The 21,428-nt window shown below is 52.5% G+C and overlaps 1 protein-coding gene across 6 annotated transcripts in view; it reads left to right on the top strand.

Moving 5' to 3' along the window:
- EEFSEC (eukaryotic elongation factor, selenocysteine-tRNA specific) overlaps nt 1–21,428 on the top strand; it is a 158,304-nt gene that overhangs the window by 64,449 nt on the left and 72,427 nt on the right. For 5 of the 6 annotated variants that reach the window (XM_079933162.1, XM_079933163.1, XM_079933164.1 and 2 more), the window contains 3 exons: nt 6,099–6,306; nt 13,981–14,077; nt 16,116–16,280. In XM_079933162.1, the coding sequence (XP_079789288.1) occupies nt 6,119–6,306; nt 13,981–14,077; nt 16,116–16,280 (450 nt within the window). In that variant the 5' untranslated portion in view covers nt 6,099–6,118. Of the gene's footprint in view, nt 1–6,098; nt 6,307–13,980; nt 14,078–16,088; nt 16,281–21,428 lie in introns of those variants that run through there. The other variant, XM_079933165.1, reaches the window with a different exon arrangement.

The following is a 21,428-nucleotide window of genomic DNA, read 5'->3' as shown; positions in this document are numbered from 1 at the left end:
GCTGTTATAGTATATGAGGACAGAGAATAATTTAGTTATTTTTGAAAAAAGATTCTTAGCAAAGGTAAAAAAGGGGGGGGGAGTTTTCATACTCACTGCATGAAATAGACAATATTTCCTGAGACAGGAGATACGAGCCTCAAAGAATTTAAAATAAAACATTCATTTTATTATTTTTTTAAAGAAGGAAAACGAAAAAAAAAAAAAGTAGAATAGTCAGTCTTTTTATCCTAAGTACAGATGAAATTGATTAAACCTTAAAGACTGGCCTCCGCACACCCGGTTTATTAATTGAAGAATTTCCTCTTACCCAGAATGGGAAGTTCACATTAAACCGAGCTGGCCCCTGAGTGGCAGTGACACTTGAGAGCTGAACGTTTTCCACAATCCTATTTTCTCTTCGGAGCTAGAGGAAATCCTAAAATGGTTAAAGGGGGGAGGGGGATGGGGGAGAGAGCAGAAACCGTACATTTTAAGGAAGGCTTCTTTCATTTCCCTGTAAAGCATGAAATCAAATTATAGCTCATGGGCCACAATTATTTTATTTCTACATTTCAAATTCCATTTTCTGCTCCTTTTCGCTGCTCTTGAACAGGAGTTGTACTGTTGTGCAAAGTCAGCTAAAAAGATTACCCCAGATAGACTACGACACAGTAGCTTAAGGAAGCAGGGGCAGGACTCCCTGGCTCGTGAGAGCCCGTGGCCCTGGAGCCCACACGTACACCTCCATCTCCTCCGTCCGGGAAGGAGTGGCGGCTGACCCGCGTCGGCCCCTCTGCCCTGAGGAAGCGTGGACACCTCTGCTCTTCCTGTGCGCCCCTCCGAGGAGGCCGCTGTGAGCCGTGTATGTACTCTGTCCGGTGCTTCCAGGGCGGCCAGGAGAGATGGTGTGAGGCCATGCCTGGCGCCCGGTAACACTCCGCCCTGGTGGGGTCAAAGGTCATGCCTTTCCCAGTTCTCATCCAGTCCCCCTATTTTGTCGAAGAGAGAGACTCGATCTAGGGCTAGTGTGCCTTTTACCGGCTCTGGCTGATCCCTTAATATCAGAGCAGGCCTGGGGCTCAGTTTCAACTCGAGTTAACATCGACAGCAGTGCGTTCCGTTGTTTTGCTTTGTTGTTTTATTTATCTTCTCTGTTAACTTCTACTTACAGCACACTTAATGCATTTACTGTCATGTAAAGTTCTTTTTAACGTAAATGCATTTGAGTTCAAAAAAAGGACTTGATTTAAACACACATAGCTCAGTAGTGGTAGTAGTAGTGTCCATGGGCGTGGCAGGTCCACGGGTGGGGAATCCGGGTAACTCGGACTCCCTCCCTGAAGTAGGACACGCCAGCTCTCCAGACCCCCAGCGGAGAGCTCCAGCTGTCCAGCCCCATCTTTACCTGCCCTGCCTCTCAGGAGGTTGTCGTAAAGATCCAGCCAAAGTCCTTCATGCTTCCATTCAAGACCACGTCGGCCACATGGCCCGTCCTTCCGAACGGGGCCCCAGCCGCTGCCCAGCCTCCACCCGCACAGTCATCACCCCGCTCCGCCAGACGCCAGCATCGGGGCTGGCCGTGGCGTCTCGCACCCCTCCCCGCCGTGCGCTGACTCCCGCTCCTCCGCTGAGACCCCCCCCCACACACACTGCGGCTCACAGACCAAGGCCTGGGTTTTCGGTCTGTGTTCGCAGCCTCCAGCACAAGACACAGCTCGGGCACAGCGTCATTGATCTCTGTTGGACCGAGTGAGCAGACTGTAGCTTCCCCACCTCCTCCACTTGGTGGACCAAGAGTCCAGTCCTGACGCTGAGATTCCAGTCCCTGCTGGTGTATAGAACTACCTGAGTGCCTTGTCTTGGCCCGCAAGCTGGAGGGGAAGGCTTGTGTTCTCTCCCCATCTGCCCACTCACTTGTGATGCCTGCTGGGATCCCAGGAATGGGAGATAAAACTGAACTAACAGGCCCAGAACGATGCATGCAGACGGGACCCAAACACTCAGGGGCCGTGGGGCTTCATCTGCAGCCTCAGTCTGGCGCCCACATGCTACCTCTGCCGCAGGAGCCCCGCTGCCGCGCAGCTGACATCAGGGACTTCTGAGGGGTCCAGAGGTCACGGCGACTCGACTGACCCACTGGGAACCGGGTCAGCACCAGGCACCACCCGCGACTGACCCCACTGGAGACCCGGGTCAGCTCCAGGCACCACCAGCGCCTGGCAGTAACCCTCGGTCAGTCTGTTTCTCCATCAGACTTTGATCAGGCGACAGGAAGTGACATAACTGGCCCGTCTTGTCTTTTTCAGAATCCCTAGTATTTCCCCAGAATGAATCAAACAGTGTCCTTCCCGATTCCCACGAACCCAGGGTAGGAAATCATTCTGAGACTAGAGGGGCAGAGTGAGCGAGTGGGTGGGAAACACAAGGCAACAACTTGTAGCTCACAAATGACCCTCTATATTTCTCAGTCTATCAGAGCTTTTCATCTAGTTGTACTGACTACAGAATCCTTTAAAGGTTTGCAGAATAATTATAACAGGGTTAGAGTTTCTCAGTACTTTAAAAAATTACAATTTCCAATTCTGTAGATTATATATCTTAATCATTTCAGAAATAAAAATAAAGGAAAACTTAGAAAGGTCAGCATTTAACAAGTTATCTGTGAGATGCAACTTTCCTTCTGGGACTAAAGGGGGAAAAATGCGTTCAGGGAAAAGAAGTTTTCTGCTGGAGAGACTGAATATAAAACTTTAAACATTTTAGCAAATCAGATATTTAACCCAAATTTGATTTTTAATCAGAAGCTATGGGCATCCTAAAAAAGGGGAAATAATATCAAATTTGACATAAAGAAAAAACGAAATTTAACTGGTGACATTAAGTATTCACTGAGCGGTGCAAATGCACCGTTATCGACAACGTAAACCGCAGTGGAACTTGATATCCTGCTATCATCACGGCCATTTCCCAGTACACCGACTCCCCGAGTGCGGCAGCCTCCTCAGTCTGTGCGTGGGGACTCGCGGGCGGAGTCGCCGGAGGGGACACATGCAGGGCTGTGGGAAGCGCCTCGGGCACAGGGGCCTCCAGGAAGTGCGCTGCTGGGATGGTTCTTCCTGGCGGAGGAGGGAGAGGAGTTACCGCCACATGGAACAAACACTGCCAGCCCCCAAATCCAGCAGACCCAGGAGGCCCCCACAGGGACCTTGGGAAGTGCCAGCCAGTGGCCTGGAGCACCGTGTCCCCCAGTACGCAGGCGATCCTGCAAAGGGGGCTCCCCCACAAGCATCCTGCTGAATTCCCCCAGACCAGCAGGGAGCCGCCTGAGCGGGACCACCTGGGCAGGACTGGACATCTCCCCTGGTCACCCAGGTGCCACGATGCACTAGCTGCGAAGCCTGGCTTCCTCTTCTCTGGGAGAATGAGGAGCTACACCAAACGGACCAGGAGGAGAGCAAGCTTCAGGCGCCCCGGATCCCGTAGGTGACGAGCTGACCCAGCATCCAGCAGGACCAGCGTGCCGCCCCACTGGCAGGGAACCCCAAAGTGGCTGCCTAACCCAAGTGACCGGCACACGGGTCGGGAGCCGAGCCCGGTCTCGGGACTGCACACGGCTGGCTGCAGACAGGTGGGCCCTGGAAGGGGCGCTGCGCAGCCTGCACGAACTGCCCACACTCACAACCAGGAAGGGTCGTGTAAAAATTCTTTACAGGTCGGCAGATGTGGCAACACCGGGCCTGCACCTGACGTGGCCGAGGAGCACTTTCGCCCGGGGCCCCGCAGCTCCCCGTTGCCCCTCCTCTGGCATTTGTACTGCCCGCCTGGCTCCTGACAGCAGGTCAGCTCGTGACTTCTGCCTGATGTGCGTCAGCTCTGACCCTCACCACAACCCCGCGAGGAGGAGACCCTCCCGTGCTAATAGAGAGAACTCTGAGGTCAGGTCACACGACAGTGAGCAGCAAAGGCAGGGCTAGAACTCGGAGCTGTCTGAATTCAAATGTCTGCTTTTTCTATTGCCAGCTGCCTCTTGGCCGGAATCCTGCATTCCTGAGTCTCTGGGGACCCTACGGCGTCCCGAAGAGCAGGTGGGAAAGGGCCCGAGGACGGGAAGAGGAAGGGGAGTGGACAAGGTGCAAAGGCAAACGGCCAGTGTCCTCAGGACAGCCCTGAGCCCGGGCACAGCCCCTCACCACCACCCGGAGAGCCCAGGACAACAGGGCAGGGTCGGCAGAGGAGGGACAGGAGAACAACAAAGAGAGCCGTGTCAGACACAAGGAAAAACTAAGCAGCCGAGGACAGGACAGGAGACAGAGACGTGCTGCAGCCCTGCCGAAAGGAAGAAAAGCCCAAACCCAAGAAGTGCCGGAGACTTGCAACAGAACACCCGCAGCGCTGAGTGGGGAGGGGGCTGGCCGAGAGCGCAGGGTGCGTGGTCCAGAGTCCTGGGTACCCACCCTGTCCAGGTCCGTAAACGGGGGAAAGCACGTAACTGTGACTCAGGGACGATGAGGGGTAGCCGTCCAGATAAAACTCAAGTTAGATCTCCATCTTGCACTTTACATCAAAATCCAGTCTAAATGGATTGAGGTTGGAAACATAGACATTTAAAACTGTAAAAGTACTGGAAGAAAGCACATGACTAAATATATATAATCTTAAAAGTAAAAAAATACCTAGGTAAGATACCAAACCCAGAAACAAGAGAGAAAGACAGAAAGACTGACCATTTCAACATAAAAGTCAGACATTTCTGCATGGCAAAAAGAAGTCATAAAAGCCAAAGATAAGTGGGGAGAGAAGCCTAACATGCGCCTTCCCCTCAGAGGATGTGCTCCTCAATGTTTAAAAAGTTCCTTTAGATTGGCAACAAAGAGCAACACGCCAATGGGAGTGGGAAGCAGTAGCAACAGTGCCCATGCAGCACCCCAGCACCTCCTCTTGGCTCCTCAGTGTTTAAAAAGTTTCTGTAAATTGGCAACAGGGACTTCCCCCTGTGGTCCAGCGGCTTAGACGCCGTACTCCCGATGCAGGGGGCCCCAGTTCGATCCCTGGTCAGGGAACTAGATCGCGCATGCATGCCGCAGCTAAAGACCTGGCGCAGCCAAATAAATAAATAGAATATGGAAAAAGTAGATTAAATGAATAAATAAATCAATTGGCAACAAAGAGCAACAATCCACTTGGAAGGAGACATGGTATTAAAGGTGCCCGTGCACGCACCCTCAGCACCTACTCTTGGCTTCGTTAAGTTGGCAACAACGAGCAACAATCCAGTCAGAAGGGAAAGCAGTATCAATGGCAACCCTCTGGCCTCCATCCCACCCTTGCAGGGCAGTCGGGGAGGCCAGGTCAGAAGCAAACAGTGCACGGTGCATGAGTTTCACGGACAGGTGGAGGGTGCTAAGTGTCCTGGGGAAACAGGGCAGGAAAAGAAGGCTCGGAACGTATGGGAGGCGGGCGGGCTGCAGCCGTGATCGAGCTGTCCGGATGGATCTCACTGAGAGGAGATATTTGAGCCAGGACTCAGAGAGGGCCGGCAGTTAACCCCTCGACAAGCGGGCCGGGCAGGGGGAGGGGCTGGGGCAGAGGGCTTGCAGGGTGGCAGGGGTCCAAGGACCAACAGGGCGGCCAGGTGGCTGGGGGGCGTCAGACAGGAAGCAAGCAACTCACATCAGAGTGAGATGCCCTCCTCGCCCACAGCAGGAGGCAGCATGAGTGCCCTCCTCGCCCACAGCAGGAGGCAGCTTGAGACTACACCGAGACCTGGTTTTCACCTAGCGGGCTGACAAAATGACGCTGGGCACAAGGAAAGGAGCTTCTGCGCAGGGAGTCCTCGCGCTGCCAGCCCCATTACACGCACGGGCTCCTGGAGCCCCTAGCAAGCCTGCCGGGCTGCCCATGTAGAGATGAGGGGCATCAGGTCTCAGAACTGGGAGGGGGCCAGCGTTCACGGTCGAGAGACTCCCCTGCCTGGTGCTGGGAGGTCATGGTTGTCGTTCACAGCCCGACACCCCCGACTTTATCTTGGCTCGTTTTGCTGGACCTAGGGCATCGGGCAACTTTCTGCAGAGTCAGCTGCCCTGTTTCCTCCCTAACCTTGTCCTCTCTTCTCCCAGGGGCCCAGATCATCGATCTGATGATGCTGGTCATTGACGTGACCAAGGGGATGCAGACCCAGTCGGCTGAGTGCCTTGTGATTGGGCAGATCGCCTGCCAGAAGCTGGTCGTGGTGCTGAACAAGACAGACCTCCTACCCGAAGGGAAGAGACAGGCGGCCATTGATAAGATGACCAAGAAGATGCAGAAGACCCTAGAGAACACCAAGTAGGTTTGCTGATGAGAGGGCGTCGGGGCGCACCTGCTTCCGCCGACCCGGATGGGGCAGGCAGGGTCCCGCCGGGCGCTTGCTCGCATCCCGGGTGGAGGCTGCAGTGCTGTTGCAAGAGGCCAGAAGAGCCAGGAGCACAAAGAAGCCACAAGTGGGTCATAGGAAGGGCGGTCCAGCTCTGCACCGCGTTCGGAATCCCAGGCTGCCGGTGTCTTGCCGGCTCGCCGCCGTGGGGTGTATCCTGCGGGAGCAGTCAGAGCCGGGCACCGCCCAGACAGGTCCGGGTGTCAGCCCCACGCCCCCCGCACCCCTCCCCATCCTGTCGGTGAGGACTCAGTCCTGCCTGCTTACCACCCACTTAGCTGCACCTCGGTTATCGAAAGGGAGAGGTGCGTTTGGGTGAAGAGTGGATATCTGTCCCAGAGGCTTATAAAGTCGGACGGATGGATGGACCAGTGGATGGATGGATGGAGAGGACACAGAGAAAGGCCAGATCACATGGCCTGTAGTATTTCATGCCAAGGGGTTATGATTTCATCTTGTGGGAAGTAGGGGCGGGGGGGGGTGGGGGGAGTCCAGGGGGCAGCAGGGAGCCGACAGGGAGAGGACAGCAGGGCGGCCCGGGAGGTCTAGAGCAGGAGGCCCTCCAGCCCTGTCGAGCTCCTGCCGCTTATCGTGGAGGTCTGCGGGGGCAGGAGGGTGACGGTGCTCCCGGGCAGGGCGTGGGGGAGGGGTGTGGGGACCGCGGGGCAGAAAGCCACCTGGGCACTCGGGCGGCCATGGGCATGACTTGTTCCCACGTGGTCAGGAAAACGAGAAGGCACTCTGCTGAGCACACGGTGTCGGCAAACCTTGCTTTATCGGCTCCTCTCCTCCCCCCGGGCCAGCGCCTTTTGATCGATACTAAATAGCAGTCACTGGGCGACAGGGCTGCTTCCTCTTTGCTCCGCAGCCCGAGACAATATCCTGCCTCGGCCACCTCTCCTTCTCCTGCCTGTGGAGGGCACGCAAGTGGAAATGGTTTTGTTTCCCCGTCATAAAGATTGATATGCCTTCCCATTTATGATTTTTTTTTCAGATCTAACACCTGCAGCTCTCCCTCAGAATTCTCAAGTTGGTTAAATTAAAGCTTCAGCCCTGAGAATGGGCCAAATATGTCATAAAAGATTTCCTAGTGCTGCTTTTGTTAGCAAAATTCATCAATCTGATAAAATCGACACATTTAGATAAGTGTTGCATAAGAATTCAGACTTTGTTATTCCCAGCGGAAGTGGATATGAGACTGTAAAAAGGAAGATAAAAAATTATATCTTCTTTTTAGTGAGTTATTTGATCTCCCTGCCGTTTTATTTACTTGTCAGAAAGGGGAGACCAGGTCCTTTGGACTCCTGCATAAAAGCCCAGCACAATGTCAGTGTCATTTGCTATAAACGAGACCTTCTGGGAAGGGCTTAGGATACTATCAAGGGTAAATTAATATCAACTATTTCGATTAGTTAAATTTAAGGAAAATTCTCACTTATGTGTTTAAATTACTATTCCTATTTTAATTTATTGGTTGAAGGTCAAATCACAGCGTTTCTCACACATCCAGAGGATATGGGCCACCGAAGGGCCTTTGACACCTCTGCTCTCCTCATTCAGCACGCACCGGGCTGGAAAAGCTCCAGTAAGGAAAGCTCAGTGGGCCGATGGGCCCGGGCCAGCCAAGGCAGTCACCTCTTAGGAGAACTTAGCTGTTACCTCCGTGCAGCGAGAACTTCTTTAAATCATTTTAAAAGTGACGATTTCCTTTTCTTATGGTGCCTTGTTAGGTAAATCCTTTGTAAATGCTTGTCCAAATGCGAAGAAACTTTCTATCTAGAAAGGAGAAATTCAGACTGCTGAGCTATGTACGTATCAAAACCTAAGAAGTGTTAAAAAAACAAAACTTTTTTTTTTCCTATCCGAAGAGTCATCGAAAGAACCTTTGGAAAATAGAGAAAAGGAGTTAAAAGAAAGTGGAGACCACCCAAACGTTTCTCAGAAGAGCTGCTACTGACCTTTTGGTTTACTCCATTCCTGTCTTTTCACCGTGCATAGTATCACCCCCACCCTTTCTTCCACATTCAAAAAATCGTAGTAAAATATACACAACATAATGTTTATTATTTTATCCATCTGTAAAGTTACAATTAAGTGGCATAAATACCTTCACAAAGCTGTGTGCCCATCACCACTGTCTGTAACCTAATCCTTTTTCATGATCCCCAACATAAACTCTGTCCCCACTGACCAGTCACTCCTCCCCGCTCCTCCCCCAGGCCCTGGTAACCTCTGTTCTGCTTTCTGTCTCTGTGAATTTGACTGTTCTGGGGACCTCATATAAATGGAATCATGCAGTATTTGGCCTTCTGTGTCTGGTTTGTTTCACTTAGCGTAATGCATCCGTGTTGTAGCGTGTGTCAGAATCCCACTCCTTTTTATAGCCAGATAGTATTCTATTGTGTGTATAGGCCGTATTTTGCTTATCCATCCATCTCTTGATGGACACTTGGGTTGTTTTCTTTTGGCTGTTGGGAATGATGCTTCTATGAACATTGGTGTACAAATATCTATTCCAGTCCCTGCTCCAGTTCCTTTGGGTGTGTACCTAGGAGTGGGATTCCTGGATCACATGGTGGTTCTACGTTGAACTTTGGAGGAGCCTCCATACTGTTTTCCATGGTGGCCGCACCGTTTTCTGTCCCCATCAGCAGTGCCTCAGGGCTCCGATTTCTCTGCATCCTCGCCAGCACTTGTCGTTTTCCTTTTTTCTCATAGCCATCCTAGTAGGTATGAGGTGGTACCTCATTGTGGTCTGGGTGCGTTTCCCTAGTGACTGATGTTGAGCATCTCTTCATGTGCTTATTGGCTACCGCATGTCTTCTTTGGAGAAACGGCTATCAAGTCCTTTGCCCATTTTTTAGTCACGTTGTTTTTGTTCTTGAGCTGAAGGAGTTCTTTATCTATTCTGGACATTAATCCCTTGTCAGATTTGCAAATGTTTTCTTCCATTCTGTACGTTGTCTTTTCACTTTCTTGACAGTATTCCTTGATGCACAAAAGTTTTAAATTTTGATAAAATCCAATCTTTTTTCTTTTGTTTCTTTCTTTTCTTTTCTTTTCTTTTTTTGCCTGTGCTTTTGGTGTCATAGTCCTGAAATTATTGCCAAATTCAACGTCATGAAGATTTTCCCCAATTTTTTTCCTAAGAATTTTACTGTGTTAGCTCTTAAGTTTAGGTCTTTGATCCATTTTTAGTTATTTTTTATGTATGGTATATGTTAAAGGCCCACCTCCATTCATCTGAGGATATCCAGTTTTCCTAGCACCATTTGTAGAAGACTGTCCTTTTCCCTTTTGTCCTTGTCAAAAATCAATTGACCAAATATACGTGGGTTCCACTGGTCTCTGTCTGTCCTTATGCCAGTTCTGCGCTGTTTCACTTACTGTCCCTTTGGGGAAAGTTTCCATCGGGAAGCTGAGTCCTCCAACTTTCTGCTTCTTTTTCAAGATTATTTTGGCCATTTGGGCTCCTTGCAGTTCCCTCCCATTGGAATGTGAGGATCTGCTTTTCCATTCCAGCTTAGAAAGTGACGGTTGGAATTTTAATAGGGACTGCATTGAATCTGTAGATGGTTTTAGGTAGCATGGACATCGTAACAGGAGTAAGTCTTCCGATTCATTGACACAGATGTCTTTCTATTTATTTAGATTTTTAAAAATTTCTTTTATACAGGTTTTGTAGTTTTTGGTGTACAAACCTTACATGTCCTTGGTTAAATTTATTCCTAAGTGTTTAATTCTTTTAGATGCTATTATAAGGTCAACTTTGCTGAATTCAATTCCCCCTCTTTAAACGTATAATTGTAATCATGAAGTATTTACATTTTTGATTTCTGCTTTTATTACTTAACATTATATAGAGCAGTTCTTCATGTAACCATCACCCTGTTCCTGACCCTTTGAAATGGCTTAAGTTTTCCTTCTTGTAAATAAATAGTCCTGGGTGAACATCTTTGACCATCATTAAACTTTGTCTGTATTTTCGGTTTTTCCTCTTGAGAGAGCCCCAGGTATGGGGTCACTAGGTCAAAGGGAAGGAGCCCTTCAGAACCTTTTGTGCATCTCTGTGTTCTTTTCCATTTTACACAGGTGCCAGCGGTGAGCTCTAGTATCTAATTTAAAAATATATATGGGGACTTCCCTCGCGGTCCAGTGATTAGGACTTTGCCTTCCAATGCAGGGGGTGCGGGTTCAATCCCTGGTTGGGGAGCTAAGATCCCACATGCCTCACGGCCAGAAAACCAAAAGATAGAACAGAAGCAGTATTGTAACAAATTCAATGAAGACTTTAAAAAAATATTTAAAAAAACACATATTTGAAACATTTAGGATAGAATGTTGTTTTACTCTTGTTATAATATGTGATTCTTTAATTACTGGTAAGACTGAACATTTTTCCTTAAGTGTATTAAGTAGTTGTGTTTTTGTGTGTTTAATTTGCGCCCATGTGTTTTGTCTATTTGCCTCGTGATTTTTAATGCTTCTCTTTTTGGTATTCAGGAGTGTTTAATATTAATAAGGATGTTGTTATTAATTAACCCTTTGTCTATCATACTTCCTACAAATAAGTCTTTTGCATTTGTTGTTTGTCTTTCTGTTTTAGTTTTTTTTTTTTTTAACATGCAGAAGTTTCCAATTTTTATGTAGTCAAGTTCTTTGGTTTTCTTTGTGATTTCTTTATCTCTGAAAGCATTTAAAATTACTCTTGCATAAGCATTTATCCATGTTAACAGAAATAAAAAGAGAAGATAAAAAGGTACCCACAGTCTTCCCAACACGGCGAATTAAAGTGTGTTTTCCCTCGGAGCCCTTTCAGTCTTTCCCACCTGTGTGTAGCTTGAGGTACAGCCTTGACGTTGTTCTGTGTTCTAGGCTTTTTTGTTTATCTTTCCACTAAACGTTATTGTCTCACAGCACCCTGGGAGCATCTTTCTCCCAGACTCCCTCTGTGTCTCCTCCTGCCTTTAAACCCTTTCTTTTCCCTTGTTTATGTTTTAGCCACGGCCGTCTGCTTAGTGCCCATCTTCTCCCCGGGACTGGGTAGGATGCCAAATCCACGTGACCTGGCTCCTGCCAGCGGGCTCCTACAAGGTGTGCATTCCGTACCTGCTCTACGGCTGACTCACTTTCTCTCTCAGCGTTGGTATTTCTTCCTCTGTAAAGTGGGAGCTGGTAAGTCCAGCCTCACGGTGTTTATTATGAGGGAGCGTTTGACATTGGGGCCTGGCACATTGTAGGGGCTTAGTAACAACAGCTGTAACGTGCGGAGCACCTACCGCGTGCGTGGCCCTGTACTAGGGCTTTCCTGAGTGCAATCAGTCAGATGCTCACAGTTACCCCAGGCTTTTGTATCTGGCTTGACTGGTGAGAAAAATAAGGCATAATAAGTATCGCTGGTTTTTTTTAGTATCACTATTTTGAATTCTCTTCCAAACCTAAAACATAGACTCTCTTTGTTTACATCTTTTACACGAGTTACACACTCACAGATTCATGTGCACTTTTTTTTTTTTTTTTTTTTTTACTGATGTGAGTTGTTTTTGTATGTTGATGAAGGTCAGCCTGCATGCACAGTCAGCAGGTCTGGGCCCGGCTCGCGCCATGAGGTACCACAGCTGCGCAGGGAGTGGGGTGGGTTGGGCGGGGAGGGGCGCTGGGAACAGGAGGCGCCCTCGGCTGTGCTCTGGGTCAGCCCCCACCTGGGCTGTGGGGCTGTGCTCAGCGCTCTTCCTGACATCTCTGGCTGGAGCCCCTTGTGTTCCTAGAGCCCAGACAGCAGCCTAGGTCTGGAACCCAGGCAGGAGGGGCCTCTTGTCCCCCGGGGGCTGCCAGCAGCCAGGATGCCCCATTGTGTGGCGTGCTCAGGAAACCAACAAGGCCAGCTTCTCTGGAGCCTGGGAAAGGGCCAGACACCCAGCCCGAAACACATTTATGTTTTGTTACAATACGTTGCCCAAAAGGGTTTGGATAAACAATAATTGAATTTCCGAAAGCTTTATGGTTAATCGCTGGAATTCTCAGCGCACGCTTTTCCCCTTCTGCGGCCCTGGGCCTGGGGCTCAGAGGGCAGGCAGAGACGTGCGCGTGGGACGGGCCTTGGCTCAGGGCGGGTCCTGGCTCACTGACTCCGAGGCCTGAGCCCCCGCTTCAGTCTAAGGGTGGGCTCTTCCAGGGAAATGCCAGAGAGGAAAAAAAATGACATTTCTCTGGGAAAGGGGCTTTGATGGAGCTCAGACACATTCTGCTGCTTTCAGTGGCTGTCAAGCCGCTGTTTCCACTCTGAATACAGACTCCAGTTATTAAGGCTACTGCGGAGCTGGGGAGGGGTGGATAGGAATAAAGCAAGTAAAAATGCCACCAAGTTCCCTTATTCTTACTGAGATTCAGCTGTTTTCCTTGACTAAACATTCCATAGATTGCTGCAAGGCTTTGGTTAATTTGCAGAGTTCTGAAAAGGTTGTTTCTGATCATTTTTCCCAGTGTTCTTATTGCCTTATGGAGAAGAGCCTTTTCGAATGTCCTCACTCCACATTTTGCTGATTTTTCAGTTTGTTGAGTCTTCGACCTGTACCTCATGAATTTATCCCAAATCAAGGCCAAGAAAAGAAAAAAAAGGAAAAGTCATATCCACCAACATATTTATCACAATGGTGAACAATTGGGATGTTCTAAATGAGTCACATGGGGGGAAAGCTTGTGAATTCTGAGTTGCACTGTTACGCAGCTGTTAAGAATGAAAGAGGAGGTGGCCGGGGGGCGGGGAGGCAGGAGTGTAACGTGGTGGTTGTGAGCCCTGGTTCTGGAGTCGGATGGGGTGGAGGTTGGCTCACCTCTCTAAGCCTCACTTTCTCATCTGTAAAACGGTGCCAGTTCCATGGTGGTTTTGTGGGGTTTCAATGGAAGCGTCCAGGTCGTGTTCTTGGCTTGGTCAAGTGAGTCTTCTTATTATCACCGCTGTTGTTATTTTTCAATGGAAAATTCTTTCCGATATAATGGTAAATAAACTAGAAGGATATGAAATTGTATGAATATTGTAACCAAAATATGAAAAAAATAACTCCTTGGCAGCGCACGGAGGAACCGAGGTTGGAAGAAAGCACACGACAGTGATGGGATCATGGGCTGTATATTTTCTCTTTTCTGTTTTTTGTTTTTTTGCTCTGCAGTGGAAGAGGTAAAGGTATACTCATAGTTAGAGGCTTTTCTTCAAGCGGCAGGCTCTCCAGGAGGCCGGGAGGCTGTGGAGGGGCCTCCGGGCAGGTCTCCGTACCTGTGCTTCCCGAGTCTCTGCAGGAGGCCGGGCTGTGCCCCATGGTCCTCCCCAAGGGCATCTTTATTCAGGGGCCTGGGGCCTGGGCTTCACCGCTTCTCCTCAGGGAGGGTTTGGAGTAGCGGCTACACCTAGGAGCCCCCTTCTAACTTCTTTCGTTCAACACGAGGTGTTCCCTTCGGGCCTCCACGCCCTGGTCTGCCAGGTGGGAGCACAGCTACGCCGCCCGCCTCGGCGCCTTCGACGGGGTGAGAGCAGAGACCTCCCATCGTGCTCGTCGGTGACCGTGGTGGGACTTGTCTTTCTGTTCCAGGTTCCGAGGTGCACCCATCATACCCGTGGCAGCCAGGCCTGGGGGACCGGACGCCCCTGAAACGGAAGCTCCACAGGGCATCCCAGAGCTCATTGAGGTACCGCCAGCTTGATCCGCATCGGGGCTCCGGCTCACTCCGGGGGGGCCCAGCGAGGGGACTCTCCACACTGACCCCTCGGCGCCACCTCCCTCGCCTTCCTCACGGAGTTCAATCAGAGCAGAGCTGCAGGCGTCCAGTGGGCAGCCCCGGCCCTGCAGAGCTGTCCACGTCCTCGTGAGCCTCCTCTTCCTTTCCCCGTCAAACTCGTCCACGAGGCAGCTCCCGCCAGACTGGGGCTCTGGGGCTGCGTCACCCATTCCAGCACCTAGGGCTGTGCCAGCCCCTCCAGTGGGCCCCTCCCAGGCGGGTCCAGCGTGGCTTCCATCCTCGTCCCTTCCGCCAGGCTTGGGGATCACGGACAGAGGCGGAGCCCAGCCATTGGGAGGGCCCGGGGCACCCAGCGGGCAGGGCGAGAGTGGAGTCCCTCTGCTGAGCCCCCGGGCAGCTCAGAGGCTGCAGGGGTGAGGTGTTTTGACCCTGGCCCTGGACGGCGCATTAGAGCACTGGCCTCACCACATCTCTGTGACCTTCCGCGCTAGACCTGCTCTCTCTGGCCTCGGTTCCGTCACTTATAAAGTCAGGGAGATGGTACCACCACTTGGCGTGTGGAGTTCGTGTTCACGCGTGTCACATGCTGGAATGGTGCCGTGTCAGAGCTTACTCTGACGGTGAGGTTGGTTATCACGTACCAGGCACCACCCTGAGTTCTTTTCGTATGTGATTATTAACGTCCATGATTACATGATTGTTAACAAGACTTGAGAGGTTTAAGGTATTTATCTGCATTTTGCTAAGAAAGAGCCTGAGACTCAGAGATGTTAAGTGACTTGCCCGGTGTCTCACAGTAAGCATGAGGTGGAGCTGGGATTCAGATCCAGGTTGATTGTGTTGGGGTCCACCTGCCCTGGGTCCGCAGAGCACGGCTGCTGTTTCTGTGATTACACGGTGCTGACCTTGCTAACTTAGCAAAACAAACATTTTCTGGGTGAAGCTTTTGTTACTTTTTCATCAGCTCCAGACAGCACTGGTCTAGGAGCCTGGGACAGTTGTTTCTGTTAAAGCAAAATCCACAGAAATGCCGGCTGTTGAAGTCGTTCGTATGTCCCTTTGAGCAGCCTCGGCGCACACCTCAGGCCAGGCCTGCCTTGCGACTCCAGCCTTTTCCCACAAGAGGAGTTATCATGAGACTAAGAGTGTGGGACATTCACTACCAAATACTTTTCTGACAGTCTCTTCCCTAACGCAATCAGAAAGAAGCAAGAGGACTGACGTGGTCTTGATTTCCATTTGTTTCTTGGTAATCAGCTCCGACAGCACTGCGGAGCACAAGGGCAGTGGGCTGGCTGAGGCAGAAGCACGCAGGAGAGCGTGCAGAACAGGAAAAGCAGGCCCACCGCGGAGGGCCAGTCCCTCTGTCCCCGCCGGGGCTTGGGGAAGGGGCCTTCACCGCTGCCCTGCCAGACAGAGGCTGCCGCCCTGGGGATGTCCTTCAGGTTCCCTTCAGGCACCCCGATGCAGCTGCCGGGGCTGCTTGGGGTGCTCACGGCCTGGTGGGGGCGTGGACAGACAGACGATCCCAACTGCATGTTACCTGGCGACACAGCCAGCGCAAGAGCCTTTCTAGAGGCAGCGTCACCGGGGGGAGGGGGAGGCCGCACTGGCTGGCGAGCTGCCGGGGCTGGCCGGTGGCCGATGCCCAGTGTGAGCGGGCACGTGAGGCTGGGGAGCGATGTGCCCACGGGTGCCCTCGGTGGGCTGCCTCCGCGGCTGTGTGCGGGCCTGGAGCCCCGCCCGTGGGGACGCCGCTGTGGGCATCCCAGTGGGAGAGGGTAAAGGAGCGTCCTCCACGGGCCCTTCCCTCTGCGCTGAGAGCGGGAGTGGGGCCTTGGCGGAGGCTCGGGGTGCAGTCGGAGGCGGTCTGCTCGGAGCTCCGGGGCCAGCTTGCCCGAGCCCTGGTCACACCCCCTGCTCTTCTCTGCGCTGCCCCACCCAGCTGCTCTCCCGACAGGGTGTGGCACCAGCATCTCTTTTCTAGCTCCTGACGTCCCAGATTTCCATCCCAAGGAGAGACCCCTCGGGACCGTTCCTCATGTCTGTGGACCACTGCTTCTCCATCAAAGGCCAAGGCACTGTGATGACAGGGACCATCCTCTCAGGCTCCGTCAGCCTCGGGGACAGTGTGGAGATCCCCACCCTCAAGGTCAGTCCTGCCTTGCCCTTCCTCTGGGCCCCTCCCTCTAGCGGGAAGGGGGGGGACAGTCCCTGTGCCTCTCCAGCTGCAGGGCCTGCTCCTCCTTCTCTCCTGCCCTGCCCCCGCGCTGGAACTCCTGCTCGCCCCGATTCCCGGAGCAGCAGCAGGTCGTTGGGAGACTCTCAAGCAGGCATTCTTTATGAAGAAATGGAGCCCCCAGAGGGTGTGTGGGCTCAGGCGCATGCGGCCCAGGAGTGAGGGCGCGGGGTGGAACCCCTCCCCCTTCCTACAAACCCCCCAGGTCAGGGTGGCAAGTACGTGTGGACTCATTTCTGGGTCCCTTTTGCTTAACCACAAGGATTTCAAATTAAACACAATTAGAACCTTGTGTTGCTCAGAGCCGTACAGTCTGGACACCACCCAGATGAGTGTCACATTCCTAGTGACACTGGCAGCTGCCACGTCATCTGTGGAAGACCTGTGAGAAGGGTGGCAGCTGGGGTCTCCCCGTCACCCCCGACTCCTGGTAACTTCTGGCCTGGCTCTGATGTAAAACGTGTCCAGTGGCCTTGATACTTCCCTTCAGTGGGCTTGGCTTACGGTTTTCCCTTCAGTGGGCTTGGCTTACTGGAAAAGAAAAACTTACAGCTCCCTAACCACCCTTCTCCTTCAAGGGGAATCCAGGGTGGGGAACAAGGGCTGGCTAGAACTCGGAAAGCTCCCGGGAATTCTGGCGTCCAGGGAAGGTCCCTGGTCCTCAGAGGAGGCTACAGTGCAGGGGAGTGGAGGCTTGCTCTCGGCCTCTGTCCGAGGCCAGGGACGGTGCCGGCCACTGGAGGTGCTCACAGCCCAGGTGCGTGGAGTCCGGGCGCCTGTGAGGAGACGGGCTGTGTGGTTGTCTGGCTCACTGGGTGTATTAGTCACCGACCTCCAGAGAAACAGAACTGACAGGGTGTGTGTGTGTGTGCGTGTGTGTGTGTGTGTACAAAGAGAGCGATTTTAAGGAACTGGCTGGTATGATTGTGAGGCCAGCGGCCTGGAGACCCAGGGCAGAGTCGCAATTCAAATCTGAAGGCTGTTGGCTGCAGAATTTCCTCTTCTTCCTGGGAGGACAGTCTTTTCCTGTTCAGGCCTTGTCCACCGTCTTTATGGAGTGTCATCTGCTGTACTCCAGGTCTACTCATCTAAATGTTAGTCTCATCCAGAAAACACCTTCACAGAAATCAGAATAGTGCTTTCGGCAAATATCTGGGCCGCGTGGTCCAGCCAAGTGGGCACATGAAACTCACCGTCACCCTGGGGGGAGGTCCGTGCCTGCAGGGCCTGCCCTGAGCGAGGGGAAGGCCGGAGCACTGCTGACCCTGTGCCTGGCCCCGGCCGTTTCCGGGCAGGGCAGCCTGAGGCAGGAGAGGGGCATCTCAGGAGTGAGAGGAGTGACCAGTGCCTCCGCAGGTGACGGAAACGTCAGCTTGAGGTCTCTCCCCTCCACCCATTCCTCCTGCAGAGCCGGGGGTCGTAGGGAAGAGTCTCGTGACCAGGGTGGGCCAACCTGAGGGCTGCCTGGGGCGGCAGCAGGAGTTGGAGGGCGAGGGTCCCCTGACACTGTGAGGCGTGACCCCCTCCTCCCCTGGCTGTCGTGGGGCCTCGCGTGAAGACCGTCAGTCCTGGAGAGAAAGACTAGTCAGCTCAAATCCATGTTGCACCAAAAGCACTAAAAGTGCAAATCTTAAAAAACAAAGCACAGAATTAAGAAAACAAACTCGACTTACATTTAACACAACTAAGCTTACACTCGTGGCTGTGTTTTAATTCCCAGCTGGGGCAGACCCTCGGGGCCCCCTGGCCCCGGTCCCCCTCTGCCCTGGACGAGCAGCTGGGAGGGGGCGAGGAGCAGAAGAGGGCAGACTCGGGTGCTGGAGGCTCTGGAGGGAGGGAGAGGCGTCTGATGACCGGGTCAGTCAGTGGCCGCGGCGCTGGGGCCCAGGGCCCGGAGGAGGCGGAGGCAGGGCCAGTGGCCACCTTAAGCTCTCGGGTGCGCGTGGGGGCTTCTGAGAGCTTTGGCTACTGTTTTCGTACTTATAAAGATGAACTTGTCTCTCGGAGTCCCAGGTGCTGACCTGTGGTGCTGGGGCACACGGAGGTCGCTCGGCAAATATAAAATTCATTGTCCTCTTGCTTTGGGGCGCCCGTTCTCCCCCAGCCTACTTTCCAACCCTCCTGGCATCTATTGCCGTGCACGCCTCTAACTTAGGAGTCGGGAGAAGCAGAACTTGTAGCAATGAACTTGGATTTGGCCGAGGGGCTCTCTAGGCAAAGCGTGGAAGGTGCAGCCTGGTTTCTCCTTTGCCGCTTATGATACAATGTGAGAGGAGAGGAGTGAACTGAGGAAGGAGCTGTGATTCGCAAGGGAACCAGCTCCTGCTGGCGTGGGAAATTCTTAGCTCGTGCAGATCCCTAAGGACACTGAAAGCAGGAGATTCACTTCTGAGAGTGCGTGCCCTGGAGCAAGGCCACGGGTGAGGCTGGACAGCCTTTGCCGAAGAGCTTGGGTGTGTGTCTCACGGCTGCCATCAATTATCTAGCAGAAGCCAGGAACGAGCTGGGCTTCTCCAGGAAGGATCTGTGGAGAACCCTCTGGCTGAATGGCATAGATCCCCTTCACATACATGAGAGACCCATAGGTTTTTGAGGCTGTTAATATCATCAGAAACACTGCCAACCAGGATGTACAGGGACAGAGACCCGACAAAATTTAAAAAAAAAAAAGCAATTGGACTTCTGGGATTGTACATGCAGGAAGTAACAGGTAGAAGGACTCAGCCACAACGTGTGTTATCCTTCAAGGTAAAGGAGGCATGACTCCAAGGGCAGAGCTCTGGACACAAAGGCAGAGGCTAGAGAGGCAGGCCCGGAGGCCAGGGCCAGTGGAGCTTCCATGGGCCCAGAGGGCAAAGGCTCAAGCCACAGAGGGTCATTCGCAGGCCTGGACACCCAGTGGAATTTGTTTTGCTGGGTTTCAAACTTGCTTGGGACCAGTGACCTCTGAGTTCCTTCCATTTTCTCCCTATCCCTGTATTTTAAAGACAGATAACTTGTTTTCCAGTATTACAGGTCCACAGATAGAGAGGCATCTTGCCCCAGAATAGATCATTCCAGATCACTCATGCCTAGTTAGGTGACTTAGCTGATGATACTTTTGAGCTGATGATATTTAGATGAGATTTTGGACCTAATTAGAGTTAATGCTGTAATGGGGTGAGAATCTGGGATGTTGGGATGGGGTGAAAGTATTTTGCACGTGAGATGGATGTGACGTTTTGGGGACCAGAGGGTGGACTGTAGTGGGTTGAATTGTGCCCCACAGAAGATGTGTCCACCCAGAACCTCAGAATATGACCTTATTTGGAATGAGAGTCTTTGCAGATGTAATTAAGATAAGGATCTCTAGATGAGCCCATCCCGAGCAGGGTGGGCTCTTTATCCAATGACAAGTCCTGTGACACAGAGGCTCTTGGGGAGGAGGGCATGTGAAGCTAGAGGCTGGGACTGGGCTTCTGCAGCCTGGAGCTAAGCAGTATCCGTGGTTGCCCGCATGGCCTGAAGCTAGGAGAGGGGGTGGAAGGGGTTCTTTTAGAGACCCTAGAGGGGGTCAACCCAGCTGACACGTCGGCTTTGGACTTGTGGCCTCCAGAACCGCTAGAGGTTACACTTCTGTTGTTTGAAGCTGTCAAGCTTGTGGTGACGTGTTGTGGTGGCCCCAGGAAGCGAATAGAGATTTTGGAAGAAAGGACTGAAGTCAGGAAGAGCTTCCAGTCCCCTGGAATCTTGGGCAGGTCCCTTAACGCCTCTGAGCTCTGACTTTCTTCTGAGGAATCGCAGCCCCAGCTCACCCTCTGGGGTTGTCGTACGGGTGACGTTGGCTTTCAGCACTTTGCGGGTGGGTCCGTCGCTTGCTGACGGCCAGCTCTGCTCTTCCTTTCTTCCCCGTGACCCCATCTGACCGGGGAGAAGACCTAGACAGCGGAGCCCGCATTTGAAGCCATTTGGCCGGCACCAGAGACCGGCTCTGGGCATCATGCCCACTGCCCCGGGAGCCCCCACGGAGTCCCCCCGGGCTCTCCACTCACCGTAACGTGCCCGGGGCCTGTCGGACACTGGGGCACCGCAGGGCAGCTCGCCCCCAAGGCCAGTGACACCCCAGGCAGGTTTCACTAGTCCACTTGGGCACATCTGACGGCTTGAACTCCCCCAGGGGCACAGTGCGGCCCCTCCAAATAAATAGTTGTGTCCCCTCCCGGCCAGGCTGCCCGACGGAGCCTGTCAGACCCTGGCCCTGTCTCTGCTGCCACGTCCGTCCAGCTGGGGCCCATTAGCTGAGGGGGGGAATGTTGGGGCCCAGGGAGTGAAGGAGAAAAACCAAAGCCCACTTAGACCCAGACTGCTTTAAACGCAGACATCCTGCGGCTCGCCAGCCTTCTCCTCAGGCTCTTTGGCTCCTTCCATCCTCAGCAGGGGGAACCCGTCGGTAAGATCTGATCTGGGGATTCTAGGCTAGTGATGTTTCCGGCAGTGATTGGCCATCAGGGTTGTAATGTCAGGAACTGTCGGAGACGCAGATGGTGCAGAAGGAGAGGCAGGGACCCAGGACCAGCCACAGGCAGGCTCCCCTCTCCTGCGCTTCACTGGCCATCACGGCTCAGACCCCGAGAGCCCCCTCTGTCCCCGCCTCTGGCAGAGGGCGGTGTGGGGCGCTGCCCACTAGGGGTGATGGCCGTAGAGTGCCCAGCACCTGGGAGGACACTTTCGTCGTTCAGTAATACTGTCACATGGAACTCCTGTTGTGGGTTCCACAAGTAGTAAATGGTGGGGTCCTTTCCCGGTTGTGAGGAAACAGGTCTTTGCAGGGCTACTAAATGGGTTTCTGAAGCGGAACCCACGTCGGTTCTTGATAGTAAGGGGGCATCCTCAGGGGTGTGTGGATACCTATTTAGTTGATAAAAGTTTTAGAGAAAGTTCAGAATTTGATAGCATATTCCTCCAAATCGAGTCCATATTCAGGTTTCCTTACCTCATTACTAAAAACCCCCAGAAAGGAGAAAGAAAATGCGAACCAGTATTTGGCGTTGTTCCTCTTCCCTTTGCCTCCGCTCTCGGAAG

This window comes from Stenella coeruleoalba (assembly GCF_951394435.1).
Source record: "Stenella coeruleoalba genome assembly, chromosome: 10".
NCBI lineage: Eukaryota > Metazoa > Chordata > Mammalia > Artiodactyla > Delphinidae > Stenella > Stenella coeruleoalba.
The sequence above is the reverse complement of the archived record's forward strand: the minus strand, read 5'-3'. Positions and strand labels throughout refer to the sequence as shown.